Here is a 22,568-nt window from a genome sequence, read left to right as displayed (position 1 = left end):
CCCACTATCATCCAGAAGGCGAGGTCAGTACAGGTGCATCAAAGCTGGGACCGAGAAACTGGAAAAACAGCTTCTATCTCAAGGTCATCGGACTGTTAAACAGCCATCACTAACATTGAGTGGCTGCTGCCAACATACTGACTCAAATCTCTAGCCACTTTAATAATAAAAAATTGGATATAATAAATGTGTCACTTTAAACAATGCCACTTACCCTACGTTACTCATCTCATGTGTATACTGTGCTCTATACCATCTACTGTATCTTACCTACGCCGCACGGCTTTCGCTCATCCATATATTTATATGTACATATTCTTATTCATTCCTTTACACTTTGGTGAAATTGATACATTACTGCACGGTCGGAACTAGAAGCACAAACATTTCGCTACACTCGCATTAACATCTGCTAACCGTGTGTATGTGACCAATAAAATTTGATTTGAAATCCATAGATTAGGGCATAATCAATTGACTCATATCCTTATGAACTCAGTAAACCCTTTGAAATTGTTGCTGTTGTGTTTTTATATTTTTGTTCAGTGTAGATACAATGTGTCAAAGCTCCTTGCGACAAAATACATTTTCATGCATTACAATTTTTATTCCAGTTCTGTACAGAATTAACCTTATTATTCCTATAAGTATCTAAACAGTAGTGATATTGACATGATCCTCCCCTCTGTCAGTGTATTCAAGAATACAGAAGATTTGTCTCAGAAGGTGAAGAGCCAGCTCCTTCCCTCAGTGCCTGCGCCAAGAAAGGAAGACAAGAGTAGCAGAGAGAAATCCGATAACTCCCAGCCGGACAGTGACCCTCTCCGCATTCCCACAAGGCATCCACAGACCAGTAGGCAGCCTAACTGGTTTGTACAACATACCTTACTACAGGTTTCTTCAACTGGGGAATGTTGGGCCGGTTGATGTTCACCTTAGTAAAGAAGAACATTACTTGAATACCCCTACCGTACTGTCAGCTGTAGTCACTGATTTATACTGAATGTTTTAGCCTAGTAACATTACAAAATGGTATTTATGAATATGTTACTCATTTCAGGAAAGTAGGTGTGTTGCACGTCACTAATTTACAGGAGTGGCATTTCAATGTAAACACTTCGTGTCCAATTTCTAAATTTCTCCAGTGGAAGGCCTTGCTTTTATTTCTTAACTCGCAACCGTAAGCTAATTTCTGTAATTGGCTTGCCATTAACTTGTAAATAATGACTAAGTTTGTTTTCATGTAATAATGAATACAAATTAGCTTAAGTGAAGACGTCAGCTATATGATATGGTCATTATTTGAACTGGCTAGCCAGCTTACTTAATGTTATCTAGCTAACAAGCTAGAAATGAACCAAAACGTTGCTTTTAGTTGCCTGGTTTGCTATATTGACGTACTCAATTTTAAACGGATGGGTTTATTGGTGGTGAAATACACCAGTTATGCTATTTTAGACCACCAGGACAAGTTCGATGTCGAAGACAAAATGTTCATGTCACTATGACAACTGTCAACGGATATATCAATCGACACGGTATAAACCAGCTCTTAGTCTGTTTATTTAGTACACTACCGTACTCACTCTGTTTAGCACATGGCCTCATACGAATCCTTAGAGATGGGTGGGGCTAAAGCTTACCTCAAATGCGCTAACTTCAATTTCTCAAACGTATGACTATTTTACACCATTTTAAAGACAAGACTCTCGTTAATCTAACCACATTGTCCGATTTCAAAAAGGCTTTACAGCGAAAGCAAAACATTAGATTATGTCAGGAGAGTACCCTGCTAAAAATAATCACACAGCCATTTTCAAAGCAAGCATATATGTCACAAAAACCAAAACCACAGCTAAATGCAGCACTAACCATTGATCTTCATCAGATGACACTCCTAGGACATTCTGTTATACAATACATGCATGTTTTGTTCAATCAAGTTCATATTTATATCAAAAACCAGCTTTTACATTAGCATGTGATGTTCAGAACTAGCATACCCACCGCAAACTTCCGGTGAATTTACTAAATTACTCATGATAAACGTTCACAAAATACATATCAATTATTTTAAGAATTATAGATACAGAACTCCTTTATGCAAACGCTATGTCAGATTTTAAAATAGCTTTTCGGCGAAAGCACATTTTGCAATATTCTGAGTACATAGCTCGGCCATCACAGGCTAGCTAATTTGACACCCACCAAGTTTGGGGCTCACTAAACTCAGAATTACTATTAGAAAAATTGGATTACCTTTGCTGTTCTTCGTCAGAATGCACTCCCAGGACTTCTACTTCAACAACAAATGTTTTGGTTCCAAATAATCCATAGTTATATTCAAATACCTCCGTTTTGTTCATGCGTTCAGGTCAGTATCCGAAGGGTGACGCGTGAGCGCATTTCGTGACAAAATTCAAAATATTCCATTACTGTACTTCGAAGCATGTCAAACGCTGTTTAAAATCAATTTTTATGCTATTTTTTTTTTCGTAAAATAGCGATAATATTCCAACCGGGCGACGTTGTATTGATTCAAATGCTGAAAGAAAAAAATGGAGAATTCACATGAACGCGCATCTCCAGTGTCACTGTTCTCAGCCTGACCACTCACAAAATCTCCTGCTGTTTTTCGCCCAGAGACAGGAGAGACGTCATTCCACTTTCTGGCGCCTTCTGAGAGCCAATGGAAGCCTTAAATGTCACGTTACAGCAGAGATGCTGTATTTTCGATAGAGATGCCACAGAATGAGAACAAATTGTCAGACAGGGCACTTCCTGTATGGAATCTTCTCAGGTTTTGGCCTGCCATTTGAGTTCTGTTATACTCACAGACACCATTCAAACAGTTTTAGAAAGTTTAGTGTTTTCTATCCAAATCTACTAATTATATGCATATTCTAGTTTCTGGGCAGGAGTAGTAACCAGTTTAACCTCTCTAGGCTAGGCGGGACGAATTCGTCCCACCTACGTAACAGCCACTGCTATCCTGTGGCGCGATTTTCAAAACCTTAAAAATCCTATTACTTCAATTTCTCAAACATATGACTATTTTACAGCCATTTAAAGATAAGACTCTCGTTAATCTAACCACACTGTCCGATTTCAAAAAGGCTTTACAACGAAAGCAAAACATTAGATTATGTCAGCAGAGTACCAAGCCAGAAATAATCAGACACCCATTTTTCAAGCCAGCATATAATGTCACCAAAACCCAGAAGACAGCTAAATGCAGCACTCACCTTTGATGATCTTCATCAGATGACACACCTAGGACATTATGTTATACAATACATGCATGTTTTGTTCAATCAAGTTCATATTTATATCAAAAACCAGCTTTTTACATTAGCATGTGACGTTCAGAACTAGCATACCCCCCGCAAACTTCCGGGGAATTCGCTAACATTTTACTAAATTACTCACGATAAACGTTCACAAAAAGCATAATTATTTTAAGAATTATAGATACAGACCTCTATGCACTCGATATGTCCGATTTTAAAATAGCTTTTTGGTGAAAGCACATTTTGCAATATTCTAAGTACATAGCCTAGGCATCACGGGCTCGCTATTTAGACACCCGGCAAGTTTAGCACTCACCATAATCATATTTACTATTATAAAAATTCCATTACCTTTTGTTGTCTTCGTCAGAATACACACCCAGGACTGCTACTTCAATAACAAATGTTGGTTTGGTCCAAAATAATCCATCGTTATATCCGAATAGCGGCGTTTTGTTCGTGCGTTCCAGACACTATCCGAAATAGTAAAGAAGTGTCGCGCGCATGGCGCAATTCGTGACAATAAAATTCTAAGTATTCCATTACCGTACTTCGAAGCATGTCAACCGCTGTTTAAAATCAATTTTTACGACATTTTTCTCGTAGAAAAGCGATAATATTCCGACAGGGAATCTCCTTTTCGGCAAACAGAGGAAAAAATCCCAAAGGCGGGGGCGGTCGGGGTCACGCGCATAAGCTAGTGTCTCTTGATCGGCCACTTGAGAAAGGCGATAATGTGTTTCAGCCTGGGGCTGGAATGACGACATTCTGTTTTTTCCCGGGCTCTGAGCGCCTATGGACGACGTGGGAAGTGTCACGTTAGAGCAGAGATCCTTAGTAAATGATAGAGATGGAAAAGAAGTTCAACAAATGGTCAGACAGGCCACTTCCTGTAAAGGAATCTCTCAGGTTTTGACCTGCCATTTGAGTTCTGTTATACTCACAGACACCATTCAAACAGTTTTAGAAAATTTAGGGTGTTTTCTATCCATATGTAATAAGTATATGCATATTCTAGTTACTGAGTAGGAGTGGTAACCAGATTAAATCGGGTATGTTTTTTATCCAGCCGTGTCAATGCTGCCCCCTAGCCCTAACAGGTTAAATCAGGTAAGTTTTTTTTTTTTATCTGGCCGTGCAAATACTGCCCCCTAGCCCCAACAGGTTAAGAGCGCGTGAAGGATGCTGAATGGTTGTAGACGGAGCTCTCCAGTTGGTGTACCAAAACATTCTAGGGCCATTTTCTCATAAGTGGGGTTAATCAAATTTGAAAGCAGAATTACTTTCCCATTGTTTCTCAACTCTAGTGTATGATATACAATTTTCAATTTGAGTCGCTACTTTTATCCAATGTTAACATAATTTCAGATTTTGCTACATAAGATCGAGCCGTTCGGACACATGATAGTGTAGGTTAAAGTTTAATGCAGTAGTCTGTCAACTAGACAGAGAATACATTATCTCTTTTGATTTATTATAACTTAATGGACAGGATTTAATTTAAATGTACACTGAGTATACATAACATTAACACCTGTCTTTTCCATTAGACTGACTAGGTGAAAGCTATGATCTCTTATTGATGTCATGTGTTAAATCCACTTCAATCAGTGTAGATTAAGGGGAGGAGAATGTTCAAGAAAGTTTTTATTTTTAAAAGCCTTGAGACATGGATTGTGTGTGTGCTTTTTTTGGGTGAATCGTCAAGACAAAAGATTTAAGTGCCTTTGAACCGGATATGGTAGCCGTGCGCACCAGTTTGTGTCAAGAACTGCAACGCTGCTGGGTTTCTCATACTCAACAGTTTCCTGTGTGTATCAAGAATGGTCCACCACCCAAAGGACATCCAGCCAACTTACCACAACTCTGGGAAGCATTGGAGTCAACATGGGCCAGCAATCCATGCTCTGATGACTTGAGTCTGTTCTGACGGCCAAAGGGGGGTGCAACTCAATATTAGGACGGCGTTCCTAATGTTTGGTATACTTTTTTTTCTTTTTTTTTTTTTTTACAGGGAATCCCTTTGAGACCAAGGACTCTTCTACAAGGGAGCCCTGCACACAATCATACAAATTCAGTATTTACAATTCCAATGCAATAAACATTTACAAGCAATTTTTAAAGTGTTTTACAAAACACTATCATGGAAAAACAAATGCATTCCTAAGTAAAAAAAAAAAAGTCATCAACCACTGTCTGAACTGCACCAAAACATCCTTCAGAGTTCTGAGATCAGTCCACAAGTAAGGTGCAAAAAAAAGTAAATCTGTGTTTTGTCTCAGTGGAGCTGGAGGGATCTCCGGAGTTAGTCAACCCTGTGATTGGGTCTGGTGACTCTGATTTCTGTAATTTAACAATCAAGTAAGGTATGGCTAGGGCTGTCACGGTATTACCGCCACACCAGCATTCAAATTCCAGGTCAAATCAAATCAAATCAAATTTATTTTTATATAGCCCTTCGTACATCAGCTGATATTCTCAAAGTGCTGTACAGAAACCCAGCCTAAAACCCCAAACAGCAAGCAAAGCATGTGAAAGAAGCACGGTGGCTAGGAAAAACTCCCTAGGAAAAACTCCCTAGAAAGGCCAAAAACCTAGGAAGAAACCTAGAGAGGAACCAGGCTATGAGGGGTGGCCAGTCCTCTTCTGGCTGTGCAGGGTGGATATTAAAACAGAACATGGTCAAAATGTTAAAATGTTAAAATGTTCATAAATGACCAGCATGGTCAAATAATAATAATCATAGTAGTTGTCGAGGGTGCAACAAGCACGTCCGGTGAACAGGTCAGGGTTCCATAGCCGCAGGCAGAACAGTTGAAACTGGAGCAGCAGCACGGCCAGGTGGACTGGGGACAGCAAGGAGTCATCATACCAGGTAGTCCTGAGGCATGGTCCTAGGGCTCAGGTCCTCCGAGAGAAAGACAGAAAGAGAGAAAGAGAGAATTAGAGAGAGCATATTTAAATACACACAGGACACCGGATAAGACAAGAGAAATACTCCAGATGTAACAGACTGACCCTAGCCCCCCGACACATAAACTACTGCAGCATAAATACTGGAGGCTGAGACAGGAGGGATCAGAAGACACTGTGGCCCCATCCGATGATACCCCCGGACAGGGCCAAACAGGCAGGATATAACCCCACCCACTTTGCCAAAGCACAGCCCCCACACCACTAGAGGGATGTCTCCAACCACCAACTTACCGTCCTAAGACAAGGCCGAGTATAGCCCACAACGATCTCCGCCATGGCACAACCCAAGGGGGGGGGGGGGGGGGGCGCCAACCCAGACAGGAAGACCACGTCAGTGACTCAACCCACTCAAGTGACGCACCCCTCCCATGGACGGCATGGAAGAACACCAGTAGGCCAGTGACTCAGCCTCTGTAAAAGGGTTAGAGGCAGAGAATCCCAGTGGAAAGAGGGGAACCGGCAAGGCAGAGACAGCAAGGGCGGTTCGTTGCTCCAGCCTTTCCGTTCACCTTCACACTCCTGGGCCAGACTATACTTAATCATAGGACCTACTGAAGAGATAAGTCTTCAGTAAAGACTTAAAGGTTGAGACTGAGTCTGCGTCTCTCACATTGGTAGGCAGACCATTCCATAAAAATGGAGCTCTATAGGAGAAAGCCCTACCTCCAGCCGTTTGCTTAGAAATTCTAGGGACAATTAGGAGGCCTGCGTCTTGTGACCGTAGCGTACGTGTAGGTATGTACGGCAGGACCAAATCGGAAAGATAGGTAGGAGCAAGCCCATGTAATGCTTTGTAGGTTAGCAGTAAAACCTTGAAATCAGCCCTTGCCTTAACAGGAAGCCAGTGTAGGGAGGCTAACACTGGAGTAATATGATCAAATTTTTTGGTTCTAGTCAGGATTCTAGCAGCCGTATTTAGCACTAACTGAAGTTTATTTAGTGCTTTATCCGGGTAGCCGGAAAGTAGAGCATTGCAGTAGTCCAGCCTAGAAGTAACAAAAGCATGGATTAATTTTTCTGCGTCATTTTTGGACAGAAAATTTCTGATTTTTGCAATGTTACGTAGATGGAAAAAAGCTGTCCTTGAAACAGTCTTGATATGTTCTTCAAAAGAGAGATCAGGGTCCAGAGTAACGCCGAGGTCCTTCACAGTTTTATTTGAGACGACTGTACAACCATCCAGATTAATTGTCAGATTCAACAGAAGATCTCTTTGTTTCTTGGGACCTAGAACAAGCATCTCTGTTTTGTCCGAGTTTAAAAGTAGAAGGTTTGCAGCCATCCACTTCCTTATGTCTGAAACACTAGCGAGGGCAATTTTGGGGCTTCACCATGTTTCATTGAAATGTACAGCTGTGTGTCGTCTGCATAGCAGTGAAATTTAACATTATGTTTTCGAATGACATCCCCAAGAGGTAAAATATATAGTGAAAACAATAGTGGTCCTAAAACGGAACCTTGAGGAACACCGAAATTTACAATTGATTTGTCAGAGGACAAACCATTCACAGAGACAAACTGATATCTTTCCGACAGATAAGATCTAAACCAGGCCAGAACTTGTCCATGTAGACCAATTTGGGTTTCCAATCTCTCCAAAAGAATGTGGTGATCGATGGTATCAAAAGCGGCACTAAGATCTAGGAGCACGAGGACAGATGCAGAGCCTCGGTCTGACGTCATTAAAAGGTCATTTACCACCTTCACAAGTGCAGTCTCAGTGCTATGATGGGGTCTAAAACCAGACTGAAGCGTTTCGTATACATTGTTTGTCTTCAGGAAGGCAGTCAGTTGCTGTGCAACAGCTTTTTCTAAAATTTTGGAGAGGAATGGAAGATTCGATATAGGCCGATAGTTTTTTATAATTTCTGGATCAAGATTCGGCTTTTTCAAGAGAGGCTTTATTACTGCCACTTTTAGTGAGCTTGGTACACATCCGGTGGATAGAGAGCCGTTTATTATGTTCAACATAGGAGGGCCAAGCACAGGAAGCAGCTCTTTCAGTAGTTTAGTTGGAATAGGGTCCAGTATGCAGCTTGAGGGTTTGGAGGCCATGATTATTTTCATCATTGCGTCAAGAGATATAGTACTAAAACACTTTAGTATCTCCCTTGATCCTAGGTCCTGGCAGAGTTAAGGTGACCGTTTTAGTCACGTTAAGTAGGCTTCTCCAAGCTCTGGTCATTAGTAGTCGACCGAACTTGATAACTGCCTGGTACTGTGTCCCTCTAATCACTGACATTAATGCAATTGTAAATCTAATCAAACACTTCATGGGTGGTCATGTTGTGCAACATTTATATAGGCTATTCAACTTTCCTAATGTTAAGCACTTTGCTTCTCTTTACAGCAGGAGTATAGCCTACCTGGCTGGCATGAAAATGAACCACGGGAAAATTGTCCTCCATTCGCTATTTAAGTGCATAAATGACTTTTTTTTTTTCCCCCGCTGCCCCTGTTTTGAGACAGGTGCATGATAATGTTCTATTCTAAATCAAAACAAATTTCACACGTATAGTTGATGTTTACATGCACTTAGGTTGGAGTCATTGAATCTTGTTTCTCAACCACTCAACACATTTATTGTTAACTTCTTGGGGCTATGTGGGACGCTAGCGTGCCACCCGTGGTGCACCCTATCAACAGCAGGTGCATTTCAAGAGCGGCAAATTTGAAACCAAATAAATGTCAAAATTCAAATTTTTCAAACATACAACCTTCTTACACCCTTTGAAAGATAAACATCTCCTTAATCTAACCACGTTTTACGATTTCAAAAAGGTTTTACGGCGAAAGCATAAATTTAGAGTATGTTAGGACAGTACATTTACAAGAGTTGTGTGTAATGTATTGTCAAGTCAAAGACAGGGTCACCAAAACCATAAAACCATCTAAAATGATGCACTAACCTTTTACAATCTCCATCAGATGACACTCCTAGGACATTATGTTAGACAATGCATGCATTTTTAGTTCTATCAAGTTCATATTTATATCCAAAAACAGCGTTTTACTATGGCATTGATGTTGAGGAAATCGTTTCCCTCCAATAACCGGCAGTCAAGTCAGCGTCACAAATTAAATAATTAAAATTAGAAAACATTGGTAAAATATTATATTGTCATTTAAAGAATTATAGATTTACATCTCTTGAACGCAATCAACTTGCCAGATTTAAAAATAACCTTACTGGGAAATCACACTTTGCAATAATCTGAGCACTGCGCCCAGAAAAATACGCGTTGCGATACAGACTAGACGTCATGTTGGGGAGATCTAAAATCGAAAATACTATGTAAATAATCCATTACCTTTGATTCTCTTCATCAGATGTCACTTCCAGGAATCCCAGGTCCATAGTTTTGTTCAAAAAAGCTCATCATTTATATCCAAAAAGCTCCGTGTTGTTAGCACATGATCTAAGCCAGCCGGACTTCTCGTCATGAACGAGGGGAAAAAATATATTTACGTTCGTTCAAACATGTCAAACGTTGTATAGCATAAATCATTAGTGCCTTTTTTAACCAGAACATGAATAATATTCAAGGTGGACGAATGCATTCTCTTTTATAACGTATTGGAACGAGGGTACCCAACATGAACTCGCGTGCCAGAGTCTAATCGGCCATCACCGTTCCATGGCTCTTGTTCGGTCAGATCTCACAGTAAAAGACTCAAAACACTTTGTAAAGGCTGGTGACATCTAGTGGAAGCAATAGGAAGTGCCAAAACATTAATCAACCCCTGTGTGTTTCAATGGCATAGGCTTAAAGGTAATTCAACACATCAGGTATCCACTTCCTGTCAGAAAATGTCTCAGGGTTTTGCCTGCCAAATGAGTTCTGTTATACTCACAGACACCATTCAAACAGTTTTAGAAACTTTAGGGTGTTTTCTATCCATATATAATAAGTATATGCATATTCTAGTTACTGGGTAGGATTAGTAACCAGATTAAATAGGGTACGTTTTTTTATCCAGCCGTGAAAATACTGCCCCCTAGCCCCAACAGGTTAAACTATAGTTTTGGCAAGTCTGTTAGAACATCTACTTCGTGCATGACCAAAATCATTTTTCCAACAATCATTTACAGGCAGATTATTTCACTTATAATTCACTATCACAATTCCAGTGGGTCAAAAGTTTACATACATTAAGTTGACTGTGCCTTTAAACAGCTTGGAAAATTCTAGAAAATGATGTCATGGCTTTAGAAGCTTCTGATAGGCAAATTGACATAATTTGAGTCAATTGGAGGTGTACCTGTGGATAAATGAAGGCCTACCTTCAAACTCAGTGCCTCTTTGCTTGACATCACGGGGGGATAAATAAATTATTAAATAATTGTAGACCTTCAAGTCTGGTTCACCCTTGGCTCAATTTCCAAATGCCTGAAGATACCACGTTCATCTGTACAAAGAATTGTACGCAAGTATAAACACCATGGGACCATGCAGCTGTCATACCGCTCAGGAAGGAGACACGTTCTGTCTCCTAGTGACGAACGTACTTTGGTGCGAAAAGTGCATATCAATCCCAGAACAGCAAAGGACCTTGTGAAGATGCTGGAGGAAATGGGTACAAAAGTATCTCTATCCACAGTAAAACCAGTCCTATATCAACATAACCTGAAAGGCCGCTCAGCAAGGAAGAAGCCACTGCTCCAAAACCGCCATAAAAAAGCCAAAATACAGTTTGCAACTGCACATAGGGGGTAAAGCACGGGGGTGGCAGCATCATGTTGTGGGGGTGTTTTGCTGCAGGAGGGACTGGTGCACTTATAGATGGCTTCATGAGGAAGGAAAATTATGTGGATTTATTGACGCAACATCAAGAGATCAGTCAGGAAGTTAACGCGTGGTCGCAAATGGGTCTTCCAAAAGGACAACAAAGTCAAGGTATTGGAGTGGTCATCACAAAGCCCTGACCTCAATCCTATAGAAAATGTGTGGGTAGAACTGAAAAAGCCTGTGCCAACAAGGAGGCCTACAAACCTGACTCAGTTAAACCAGCTCTCAGGAGGAATGGGCCTAAATTCACCCAACCTATTGTGGGAAGCTTGTGGAAGGCTTACTGAAACGTTTGACTTAAGTTAAACAATTTATAGGCAATGCTACCAAATACTAATTGAGTACGTAAACTTCTGACCCACTGGGAATGTGTTGAAAGAAATAAAAGCTGAAATAAATAATTCTCTATTCTGACATTTCACATTCTTAAAATAGTGGTGATCCTAACTGACCTAAGACAGGGAATTTTTACTAGGATTACATGTCAGGAATTGTGAAACTGAGTAAATGTGTTTGGCTAAGGTGCATGTAAACTTCTGACTTCAACTGTATATGTAAAGACAAGATTAAATCAAGAGTAGTGTAATGGGTGACAATATTAGCCTACCACTTGTAAATGATGCCCAGTTTATGGCAAACAGCAAGTACTTTTAAATCCTAGTCTTACACCTCATGTAACCTAGCACATAAGCCTATTAATTAATTTTTTTTTTTTAATTAAAGTTTATCACAAAACTGGCTAAATATCTTCATTAATCACATTTAATCTGCTTTACAGCTAGTGTAGAGCCTAACTGGCATACATATGAAGTGAGTTTCAAGTTTTGGGAAAATGTTTACCATAAATGCACCTTTTCATAAGGCATTACTTGCATAATTGCATTTGTAGTCACCTTTTTGAGAATGGTATTTTCCTGCTAATGGAACATTCACTCTTTTATAGCCTACTCCCTTGTGTGCATTGCTGCGTTGTTGTGAAGAAATAGCATGATGGTTAACATTTTTAAGCTAAATGTTCTCATCTGTTGCGGCAGGCTCATTGCTTAAAACGGGTTTTTTTGATGCCAGTGGTTGTATTCATTTGGGATCTATCGCATCTCCCAACTGTCCCCGACTATGTTTGGAATATTTTTTTTCTCGCATAGACTACGTCAACTTCTGTACTATGGCAAATGGTAGTGACGTAAGCTAGTGCTTTTGCTGTTCGTTAGGCCTACTCAACATGTCTACATTTACTTTTCTTCAGCCAATCTAACATATGCGCCTCAAATTTGATAAGGAAGCGCGCAGCTGTGTCCCCGACGTAGCTTGTGAGAAAGACCTTATCACATGACTGAATGAGCGACTGACATGTAAAAAATGAAAGGCATGAGCTCTGCTTAGTTGTTACTTTTTCAAATCCTCATTATTCGCAACATTTAGAATGTATTAAACATATAGCCCATCATTTGTATCACAACTAAAGTTACAACTCTAAGCAACCACTCAACACAAAAGCCACACTCCCTCAAATCATTTAGAGACTGGATATTTTCTTATTCAGTTTTGTTCAATTGTATTTATAATATAAAATAATGCCATGGAATTCTAAGCAAATATTGTGCTAAATGAACTAGTGTAGCCCACTGCCATATGGCATAGCCTGATCAGGGCCTGACATGGACAACTCAGTATGCTATTCTGTTCTTCTGAAATGGCATACATTTTCTTCACGCGCTTCTTTTAGACTAGTCTAAAATAAATTATGGATTTGTGATGGTGTAGGCTATATTACATGGAATTAGACTTTAATTTTTTTTTATATAAATGTAGATGTTCAAAAGGTCAGCGTTTTAATCGGCAATGCAAAATGTGTATGTTAACCTCTATGGGCTAGGTGGGACGCTAGCGTCCCCCCCGTGGTGCACTCCATCAACAGCAGGTGCATTTCAAGAGCGGCAAATTTGAATCCAAATAAATGTCAAAATTCAAATTTTTCAAAAATACAACTATTTTACACCATTTGAAAGATAAACATCTCCTTAATCTAACCACGTTTTACGATTTCAAAAAGGTTTTACGGCGAAAGCATAAATTTAGAGTATGTTAGGACAGTACATTTACAAGAGTTGTGTGTAATGTATTGTCAAGTCAAAGACAGGGTCACCAAAACCATAAAACCATCTAAAATGATGCACTAACCTTTTACAATCTCCATCAGATGACACTCCTAGGACATTATGTTAGACAATGCATGCATTTTTAGTTCTATCAAGTTCATATTTATATCCAAAAACAGCGTTTTACTATGGCATTGATGTTGAGGAAATCGTTTCCCTCCAATAACCGGCAGTCAAGTCAGCGTCACAAATTAAATAATTAAAATTAGAAAACATTGGTAAAATATTATATTGTCATTTAAAGAATTATAGATTTACATCTCTTGAACGCAATCAACTTGCCAGATTTAAAAATAACCTTACTGGGAAATCACACTTTGCAATAATCTGAGCACTGCGCCCAGAAAAATACGCGTTGCGATACAGACTAGACGTCATGTTGGGGAGATCTAAAATCGAAAATACTATGTAAATAATCCATTACCTTTGATTCTCTTCATCAGATGTCACTTCCAGGTATCACAGGTCCATAACGAATGTAGTTTTGTTCAAAAAAGCTCATCATTTATGTCCAAAAATCTCCGTCTTGTTAGCACATGATCTAAGCCAGCCGGACTTCTCGTCATGAACGAGGGGAAAAAATATATTTCCGTTCGTTCAAACATGTCAAACGTTGTATAGCATAAATCATTAGGGCCTTTTTTAACCAGAACATGAATAATATTCAAGGTGGACGAATGCATACTCTTTTATAACGTATTGGAACGAGGGTACCCAACATGAACTCGCGCGCCAGGTGTCTAATGGGACATCATCGTTCCATGGCTCTTGTTCGGTCAGATCTCCCTCCAGAAGACTCAAAACACTTTGTAAAGGCTGGTGACATCTAGTGGAAGCAATAGGAAGTGCCAAAATATTCCTCAGCCCCTGTGTTTTTCAATGGGATAGGTTTAAAGTCAATACAACACATCAGGTATCCACTTCCTGTCAGAAAATGTCTCAGGGTTTTGCCTGCCAAATGAGTTCTGTTATACTCACAGACACCATTCAAACAGTTTTAGAAACTTTAGAGTGTTTTCTATCCATATATAATAAGTATATGCATATTCTAGTTACTGGGTAGGATTAGTAACCAGATTAAATCGGGTACATTTTTTTTATCCAGACGTGCAAATGCTGCCCCCTAGCCCTAACAGGTTAACATGAATACCATGGTAGAACACTGGTTGAGTTTATTTGAATATCCGTTGCCAGGGAAAACCACTGGTGAGAGCGTTCCTACTGTTTTCATGACCCTTTGGGTGAGGGGACAAGGACTTTGTATTAAATTGAGAGGGAGCATGTCACAGCGTGTTAAACTCTGTCATGGGGGGTAGTTGCACCCATGATGACTACATCCATAAACTGTTTTCATGTGCAGTGCCTTAAGTATTCACACCCCTTATTCCACATTGTGTTACAGCCTGAATTCAATATGGATTAAACATTTTTTTTTTTCTCACTCAATACCCCATAATGGATAAGTGCAATTTTTGTAAAAGTATTAAAGGAAATCCACATCTGATTTACATAAGTGTTAACACCCCTTTGCTATGATATTCCAAATTGAGCTCTGGTGCATTTCCTTTGATCATCCTTGATGTCACTACAACCTGATTTGGAGTCCACCTGTGGCCAATTCCATTGTTTGGACATGATTTGGAAAGAAACGGGTGTGTCTATATACAGTGCATTGTGAAAGTATTCAGCCCGCTTCACTTTTTCCACATTTTTATAATACAGCCTTATTCTAAAATTGATTTAAATCATTTTTTTCCATCTTCAATTTACACACTACCCCATAATGACAAAGAAACAGATTTTAAATTTGTTGCAAATGTATTTAAAATAATCTAAAGTCACATTTGCATTTGTATTCCGCTCCTTTACTCAGTACTTTTGAAGCCCCTTTTTGGCAGCGATTTACAACCTCGAGCGGTCTTGGGTATTACGCTACAAAAATGGCACACCTGTTTTTGGAGTTTCTCCCATTCTGCTCTGCAGATCATCTCAAGCTCTGTCAGGTTGGATGGGGAGCGTCTCTGCACAGCTTTTTTTCAGGTCTCTCCAGAGATGTTTTATTGGGTTCAAGTCCGAGCCATGCCTGCGTTGTCTTTGGCTGTGTGCTTGGGGTCGTTGTCCTGCTAGAAGGGGAACCTTTGCCCTAGGCTGAAGTCCTGAGCGCTATGCAGTAGGTTTTTCATCAAGGATCTCTACTTTGCTCCGTTCATCTTTCTCTTGATCCTGACTAGTCTCCCAGTCACTGCCGCTAGAAAAACATCCCCACCGCATGATGCTGCCACCCATCCTTCACCGTAGGGATGGTGCCAGGTTGCCTCCAGACATGACGCTTGGCAGAAAGACCAAAGAGTTAAACCTTGGTTTCATCAGACCAGAGAATCTTGTTTCTCATGGTCTTGTGCCTTTTGGTAAACTCCAAGCAGGCTGTCATTGTTTTTTTGCTCTGACATGCACTGTCAACTGTGGGGCTTTCATTTTTCTATGTATAGACAGGGGTGCCTTTCCAAATCATGTCTAAGTTGGATTTACCACCGGTGGACTCCCAAGTTGTAGAAACATCTCAAGGATGATCAATGGAAACAGGGTGCACCTGATCTCATTAGAAAAGGCTATGAATACTAATGTAAGTGCATTTCTATTTTATTTTTTAAATATAAATTAGCAAACATTTCTAAACCTGTTCACTTTGTGCTTTTTTTTCTTTTTTTTTACAAAAAAAAATAAAAATGTGGTCCAGAATAATGCCAACACTGGAAAAAGTCAAGGTCTGAATACTTTCCGAATGAAATGTAAGGTCCCATAGTTGACAGTGTATGTCAGAGCAGAAACTATTCCATGAATTCCAAGGAACTGTCCATATATATCTGAGAGAGAATTGTGATGTGGAATTAATCTGGGGTGTTTCCAAGAGCACAGTGGTCTCCATTAGGATTGGCTTCAGAACAAGAATGTCAAAGGCCTTGAGTGGCCCAGACTTGAATCCCATTTTAAAATCTGTTGAAATACTTGATTGCCATTCTCTGCCGCTCCCCATCTGCATTAACAGAGCTTGAGAAAATCTGCAAGGAAGAAAATCCAGATGTGTAAAGCTGATCCAGACATACCCAAGACTACTCAAAGCTGTATTCACCACCAAAGGTGCTTCTACAAAGTATTGACTAAGGGGTGTGAATACTTATGTAAATTTTAAAAAGATTTTAGTACTTCATTTGCTGAAATTGCGTGTGTGAGGAATCAATTTAAACCATTTTGAATTCCAGCTGTAATACTTACATTTGGAATAAGTCAAGGGGTATGAGTACTTTCTGAAGTTAGTGTAAATTTATCCGGTGGTCTTCCTAAATAATGTAAAGTGGACGCTGTGTCACTTTGTAAACTTTTATTTTTTAAGGCAACATTTTTTTCTTCTCTAAATGGCAGTTATAGGTGTTCAAAAACGCAGGCCATTTCTCGAGTTCAGCTCATATCGCCTGTGGAGTCTTCTAGGGTTGCAACATTCTCCTTCACTAAAAGGGATAGTCGCACTCCTGCTGTGAACCTTGCCACAATACACCATGAATACTAATTTCCGTTTCAGGGTTGAAAGCTATAGTCTTCTGAAAAAAAGTGTATATGTACAGTTGAAGTCGAAGTTTACATGCACTTAGGTTGGAGTCATTAACTCGTTTTTCAACCACTCCACAAATTTCTTGTTAACAAACTATAGTTTGGTCAAGTCGGTAAGAACATCTACTTTGCATGACAAGTAATTTTTCCAACAATTGTTTACGGACACAGTGAAATGTATCGCAACTCCAGTGGGTCAGAAGTTTACATACACTAAGTTGACTGTGCCTTTTAAACAGCTTGGAAAATTCCAGAAAATTATGTCATGGCTTTAAAAGCTTCTGATAGGCTAATTGACATCATTTGAGTCAATTGGAGGTGTATCTGTGGATGTATTTCAAGGCCTACCTTCAAACTCAGTGCCTCTTTGCTTGACATCACGGGAAAATGAAAAGAAAAAAAATTGTAGACCTCCAAGTCTGGTTCATCCTTGGGGGCAATTTCCAAACGCCTGAAGGTACCACTTTCATCTGTACAAACAATAGTACGTAAGTATTAACACCAGCCGTCATACTGCTCAGGAAGGAGACGCGTTCTGTCTCCTAGAGATGAACGTGCTTTGGTGCGAAAAATGCAAATCAATCCCAGAACAATGGCATCATGAGGAAGGAAAATGATGTGGATATATTGAAGCAACATCTCAAGACATCAGTCAGGAAGTTAAAGCTTGGTCGCAAATGTGTCTTCCAAATGGACAATGACCCCAAGCATACTTCCAAAGTTGTGGCAAAATGGCTAAAGGACAACAAAGTCAAGGTATTGGAGTGGCCATCAAAGCCCTGACCTCAATCCTATAGAAAATGTTTGGGCAGAACTGAAAAACTGTGTGCGAGCATGGAGGCTTACAAACCTGACTCGGTTACACCAGCTCTGTCAGGTGGAATGGGCCAAAATTCACCCAACTTATTGTGGGAAGCTTGTGGAAGGCTACCTGACACGTTTGACCCAAGTTAACCTGTTGGGTCTAGGGGGCAGCATTTGCACGTCTGGATAAAAAAAATGTACCCGATTTAATCTGGTTACTAATCCTACCCAGTAACTAGAATATGCATATACTTATTATATATGGATAGAAAACACTCTAAAGTTTCCAAAACTGTTTGAATGGTGTCTGTGAGTATAACAGAACTCATTTGGCAGGCAAAACCCTGAGACATTTTCTGACAGGAAGTGGATACCTGATGTGTTGTATTGACTTTAAAGCTATCCCATTGAAAGACACAGGGGTTTAGGAATATTTTGGCACTTCCTATTGCTTCCACTAGATGTCACCAGCCTTTACAAAGTGTTTTGAGTCTTCTGGAGGGAGATCTGACCGAACAAGAGCCATGGAACGGTGATGTCCCATTAGACACCTGGCGCGCTACTTCATGTTGGGTACCCTCGTTCCAATACGTTATAAAAGGCTATGCATTCGTCCACCTTGAATATTATTCATGTTCTGGTTAAAAAAGGCCCTAATGATTTATGCTATACAACGTTTGACATGTTTGAACGAACGGAAATATATTTTTTCCCCTCGTTCATGACGAGAAGTCCGGCTGGCTTACATCATGTGCTAACGAGACGGAGATTTTTGGACATAAATGATGAGCTTTTTTGAACAAAACTACATTCGTTATGGACCTGTGATACCTGGAAGTGACATCTGATGAAGAGAATCAAAGGTAATGGATTATTTACATAGTATTTTCGATTTTAGATCTCCCCAACATGACGTCTAGTCTGTATCGCAACGCGTATTTTTCTGGGCACAGTGCTCAGATTATTGCAAAGTGTGATTTCCCAGTAAGGTTATTTTTAAATCTGGCAAGTTGATTGCGTTCAAAAGATGTAAATCTATAATTCTTTAAATGACAATATAATATTTTAACAATGTTTTCTAATTTTAATTATTTAATTTCTGACGCTGACTTGACTGCCGGTTATTGGAGGGAAACGATTTCCTCAACATCAATGCCATAGTAAAACGCTGTTTTTGTATATAAATATGAACTTGATAGAACTAAAAATGCATGCATTGTCTAACATAATGTCCTAGGAGTGTCATCTGATGGAGATTGTAAAAGGTTAGTGTATCATTTTAGCTGGTTTTATGGTTTTGGTGACCCTGTCTTTGACTTGACAAAACATTACACACAACTCTTGTAAATGTACTGTCCTAACATACTCTAAATTTATGCTTTCGCCGTAAAACCTTTTTGAAATCGTAAAACGTGGTTAGATTAAGGAGATGTTTATCTTTCAAATGGTGTAACATAGTTGTATTTTTGAAAAATTTGAATTTTGACATTTATTTGGATTCAAATTTGCCGCTCTTGAAATGCACCTGCTGTTGATGGAGTGCACCACAGGTGGCACGCTAGCGTCCCACCTAGCCCCAAGAGGTTAAACAATTTAAAAGCAAAGCTACCAAATACTAATTGAGTGTATGTAAACTTCTGACCCATTGGGAATGTGATGAAAGAAAGAAAAACTGAAATAAATCATTCTATTATTCTGGCATTTCACATTCTTAACCTGTTAGGGCTAGGGGGCAGTATTGACACGGCCGGATAAAAAACGTACCCGATTTTATCTGGTTACTACTCCTGCCCAGTAACTAGAATATGCATATAATTATTGGCTTTGGATAGAAAACACCCTAAAGTTTCTAAAACTGTTTGAATGGTGTCTGTGAGTATAACAGAACTCATATGGCAGGCAAAAACCTGAGAAGATTCCAAACAGGAAGCGCCCTCTCTGACAAGTTGTTCATCTTGGCTCTTTTTATTGAAGACTGAGGATCTTTGCCGTAACGTGACATTTCCTACGGCTCCCATAGGCTCTCAGAACCCGGGAAAAAGCTGAATGATATCGAGGCAGGCTCTGGCTGAAACACATTATCGCATTTGGATAGTGGCTGGTCAGAGTACTCTGAGACTCACGCTCGTGCACGAGATGTATTTATTTTCTCTCTTTGTACGTATACAGGCTTTCCCGGTTGGAATAGTATCGCTTTTTTACGAGAAAAATGGCATAAAAATTGATTTTAAACAGCGGTTGACATGCTTCGAAGTACGGTAATGGAATATTTAGAATTTTTTTGTCACGAAATGCGCCATGCTCGCCACCCTTATTTACCCTTTCGGATAGTGTCTTGAACGCACGAACAAAACGGCACTGTTTGGATATAACAATGGATTATTTGGGACCAAACCAACATTTGTTATTGAAGTAGCAGTCCTGGGAGTGCATTCTGACGAAGAACACCAAAGGTAATCAAACTTTTCTAATAGTAAATCGGAGTTTGGTGAAGGCTAAACTTGCTGGGTGTCTAAATAGCTAGCCCTGTGATGCCGGGCTATCTACTGAGAATATTGCAAAATGTGCTTTCACCGAAAAGCTATTTTAAAATCGGACATATCGAGTGCATAGAGGAGTTCTGTATCTATAATTCTTAAAATAATTTATACTTTTTGTGAACGTTTATCGTGAGTAATTTAGTAAATTCACCGGCAGTGTTCGGTGGGAATGCTAGTCACATGCTAATGTAAAAAGCTGGTTTTTGATATAAATATGAAGTTGATTGAACAAAACATGCATGTATTGTATAACATAATGTCCTAGGAGTGTCATCTGATGAAGATCATCAAAGGTTAGTGCTGCATTTAGCTGTGGTTTGGGTTTGTGACATTATATGCTAGCTTGAAAAATGGGTGTCTGATTATTTCTGGCTGGGTACTCTGCTGACATAATCTAATGTTTTGCTTTCGTTGTAAAGCCTTTTTGAAATCGGACAGTGTGGTTAGATTAACGAGAGTCTTGTCTTTAAAATGCTGTAAAATAGTCATATGTTTGAGAAATTGAAGTAATAGCATTTCTAAAGGTATTTGAAAATTGCGCCACGGGATTACACTGGCTGTTGCAAGCGTCCCACCTAGCCCATAGAGGTTAAAATAAAATGGTGATCATAACTGACCCTGACCCATCAATGTCAGGAATTGTGAAACTGAGTTTTTTTTAATTTTTTTTTATAGATTTCTTTTAATTTTTATAATTATATATTTGGGTAAGGTGTATGTAAACTTCATTTAAGTGTTGATACTATATTGACATGCATGCATACTTTTCACATTTTGTTTTTCAATCAAGACCCCTGCGGGGGAACGGCACACAACGTTGAATGTACATTGATATTGTATTTAGTTGGCAGCTGACGTGAATTGATTGTTGGATGTACCATCAAATCAACCAGCTTTCCACTTTGGATCAATAGATTTAGTTGACGTCTGACAATACCTTGCATGGGTGCAAAACTATATGCAGTCTTTTAATTTGCCGTGTGTGTTACGATACCACATGACGCAGACTTAATCTCTTGAGTGAAACAGTCCTAATGTTGGAAAAATAACTTCATGTTGTCACCCAGATTCACATGTTTATTTTGCAAGCTATAACTCACAATATTTTAACAAAGTAGGTTTTTAAAGACCATAGAGTGAAGTCTGCTTTGTGATACACTAGTGGTGTCATTTGTTTTTCAGGCCAGACCCCATGGCTCCTTTCGCTGCAGGTGGAGCCGATCTGGATCCCTTTAGGTGAGTTTCCCTCCTGCACTCAGCAATGGTAGAACAGGGGACAATGAAGCAGACGTTGGACCATTCCTCACAATGGCTGGGCTTTTTTACCAAAAATGTTTGTGTACTGTACATTTCTCTCGTTCATTACGAAAAGCAATAGAAATTGACATTGATTGAGATCTTCAAGACATCTTGACTGCAAAGCAATTGTTTTCTTTGAATTTAAAGTGCTAGGCGCTAAAGACATTAACCCAACCACTTCAAATGAGTCCTCTAAATGAATACATCTACATATTTAAATGACTATTCAAAATTTGTTAACATGTATTTTAATTTATGATTACGTGACTTGAATTATGCTGACAATGAAGATCAGTCTCAAATATTAGGAAAGTGGATTACTCTTGAGTCACTATCACAGCAAATCGAACATGCTATCTAATGCAATAGACCTCTGTTTGTCTCCCAGTGGTCGTGGAGGAGGGATGATCGTGGACCCTTTGAGGGCTGGTTACCCCCGCTCAGGGTTTGACCCCTCTGGTGGGCTCCCTGGCATCCTGCCGCCGGGAGCTGTGCCACCCGGGGCCCGCTTTGACCCCTTTGGGCCTGTCGGAAGACACAGACCTGGGTAGGAGTTATTTTCTTGAATTTTATTTTGGGTATTAATAATGTTCACCATTTTAGAAGGCATTCATAAGTAGTTTGCTCACTATTGGGAATTATTCCAACATTTGTAAATGTTAGTAAGCTATAAATATTTAGTTATTTACAGACTTTGAACTATTGATTATATTCATTATTTACAGTATTAATGTATGATCTATACACCTTATAAATCATTAATGCATCATTTGGAAAGTTGTGTAAGTAATACATCTATTTGTTGCTTACTAGCTAACATTTACATTTGTAGGAGTGATGGTGAATAAATGGTGAGCAAACTACACTGAAGAAAAATATAACGCCACATGTAAAGTTTCATGAGCTGACATAAAAGATCCCAGAAATGTTCTATACGCACAAAGATTTCTTTTTTTTTCTCTACCATTTTATTTACATCCATGTTACTGAGCATTTCTCCTTTGCCAAGATAATCCATCCACCTGATAGGTGTGCAATATCAAGAAGCTGATTTAAACAGCATGATCATTACACAGGTGCACCTTGTGTTGGGGGGCAAAGGCC

At 39.4% G+C, this 22,568-nt stretch overlaps 1 protein-coding gene across 1 annotated transcript in view; it reads left to right on the top strand.

Moving 5' to 3' along the window:
• LOC100194584 (proteasome inhibitor subunit 1) overlaps window positions 1–22,568 on the top strand; it is a 32,604-nt gene that overhangs the window by 8,210 nt on the left and 1,826 nt on the right. The window contains exons 4-6 of the mRNA NM_001139670.1: window positions 693–869; window positions 21,348–21,401; window positions 21,853–22,011. Coding sequence (NP_001133142.1) covers window positions 693–869; window positions 21,348–21,401; window positions 21,853–22,011 — 390 coding nt within the window. The remainder of the gene's footprint in view (window positions 1–692; window positions 870–21,347; window positions 21,402–21,852; window positions 22,012–22,568) is intronic.

Source organism: Salmo salar, chromosome 22 (assembly GCF_965601325.2).
Source record: "Salmo salar chromosome 22, fSalSal1, whole genome shotgun sequence".
NCBI lineage: Eukaryota > Metazoa > Chordata > Actinopteri > Salmoniformes > Salmonidae > Salmo > Salmo salar.
This window is presented reverse-complemented; position numbering and strand designations above follow the sequence as displayed.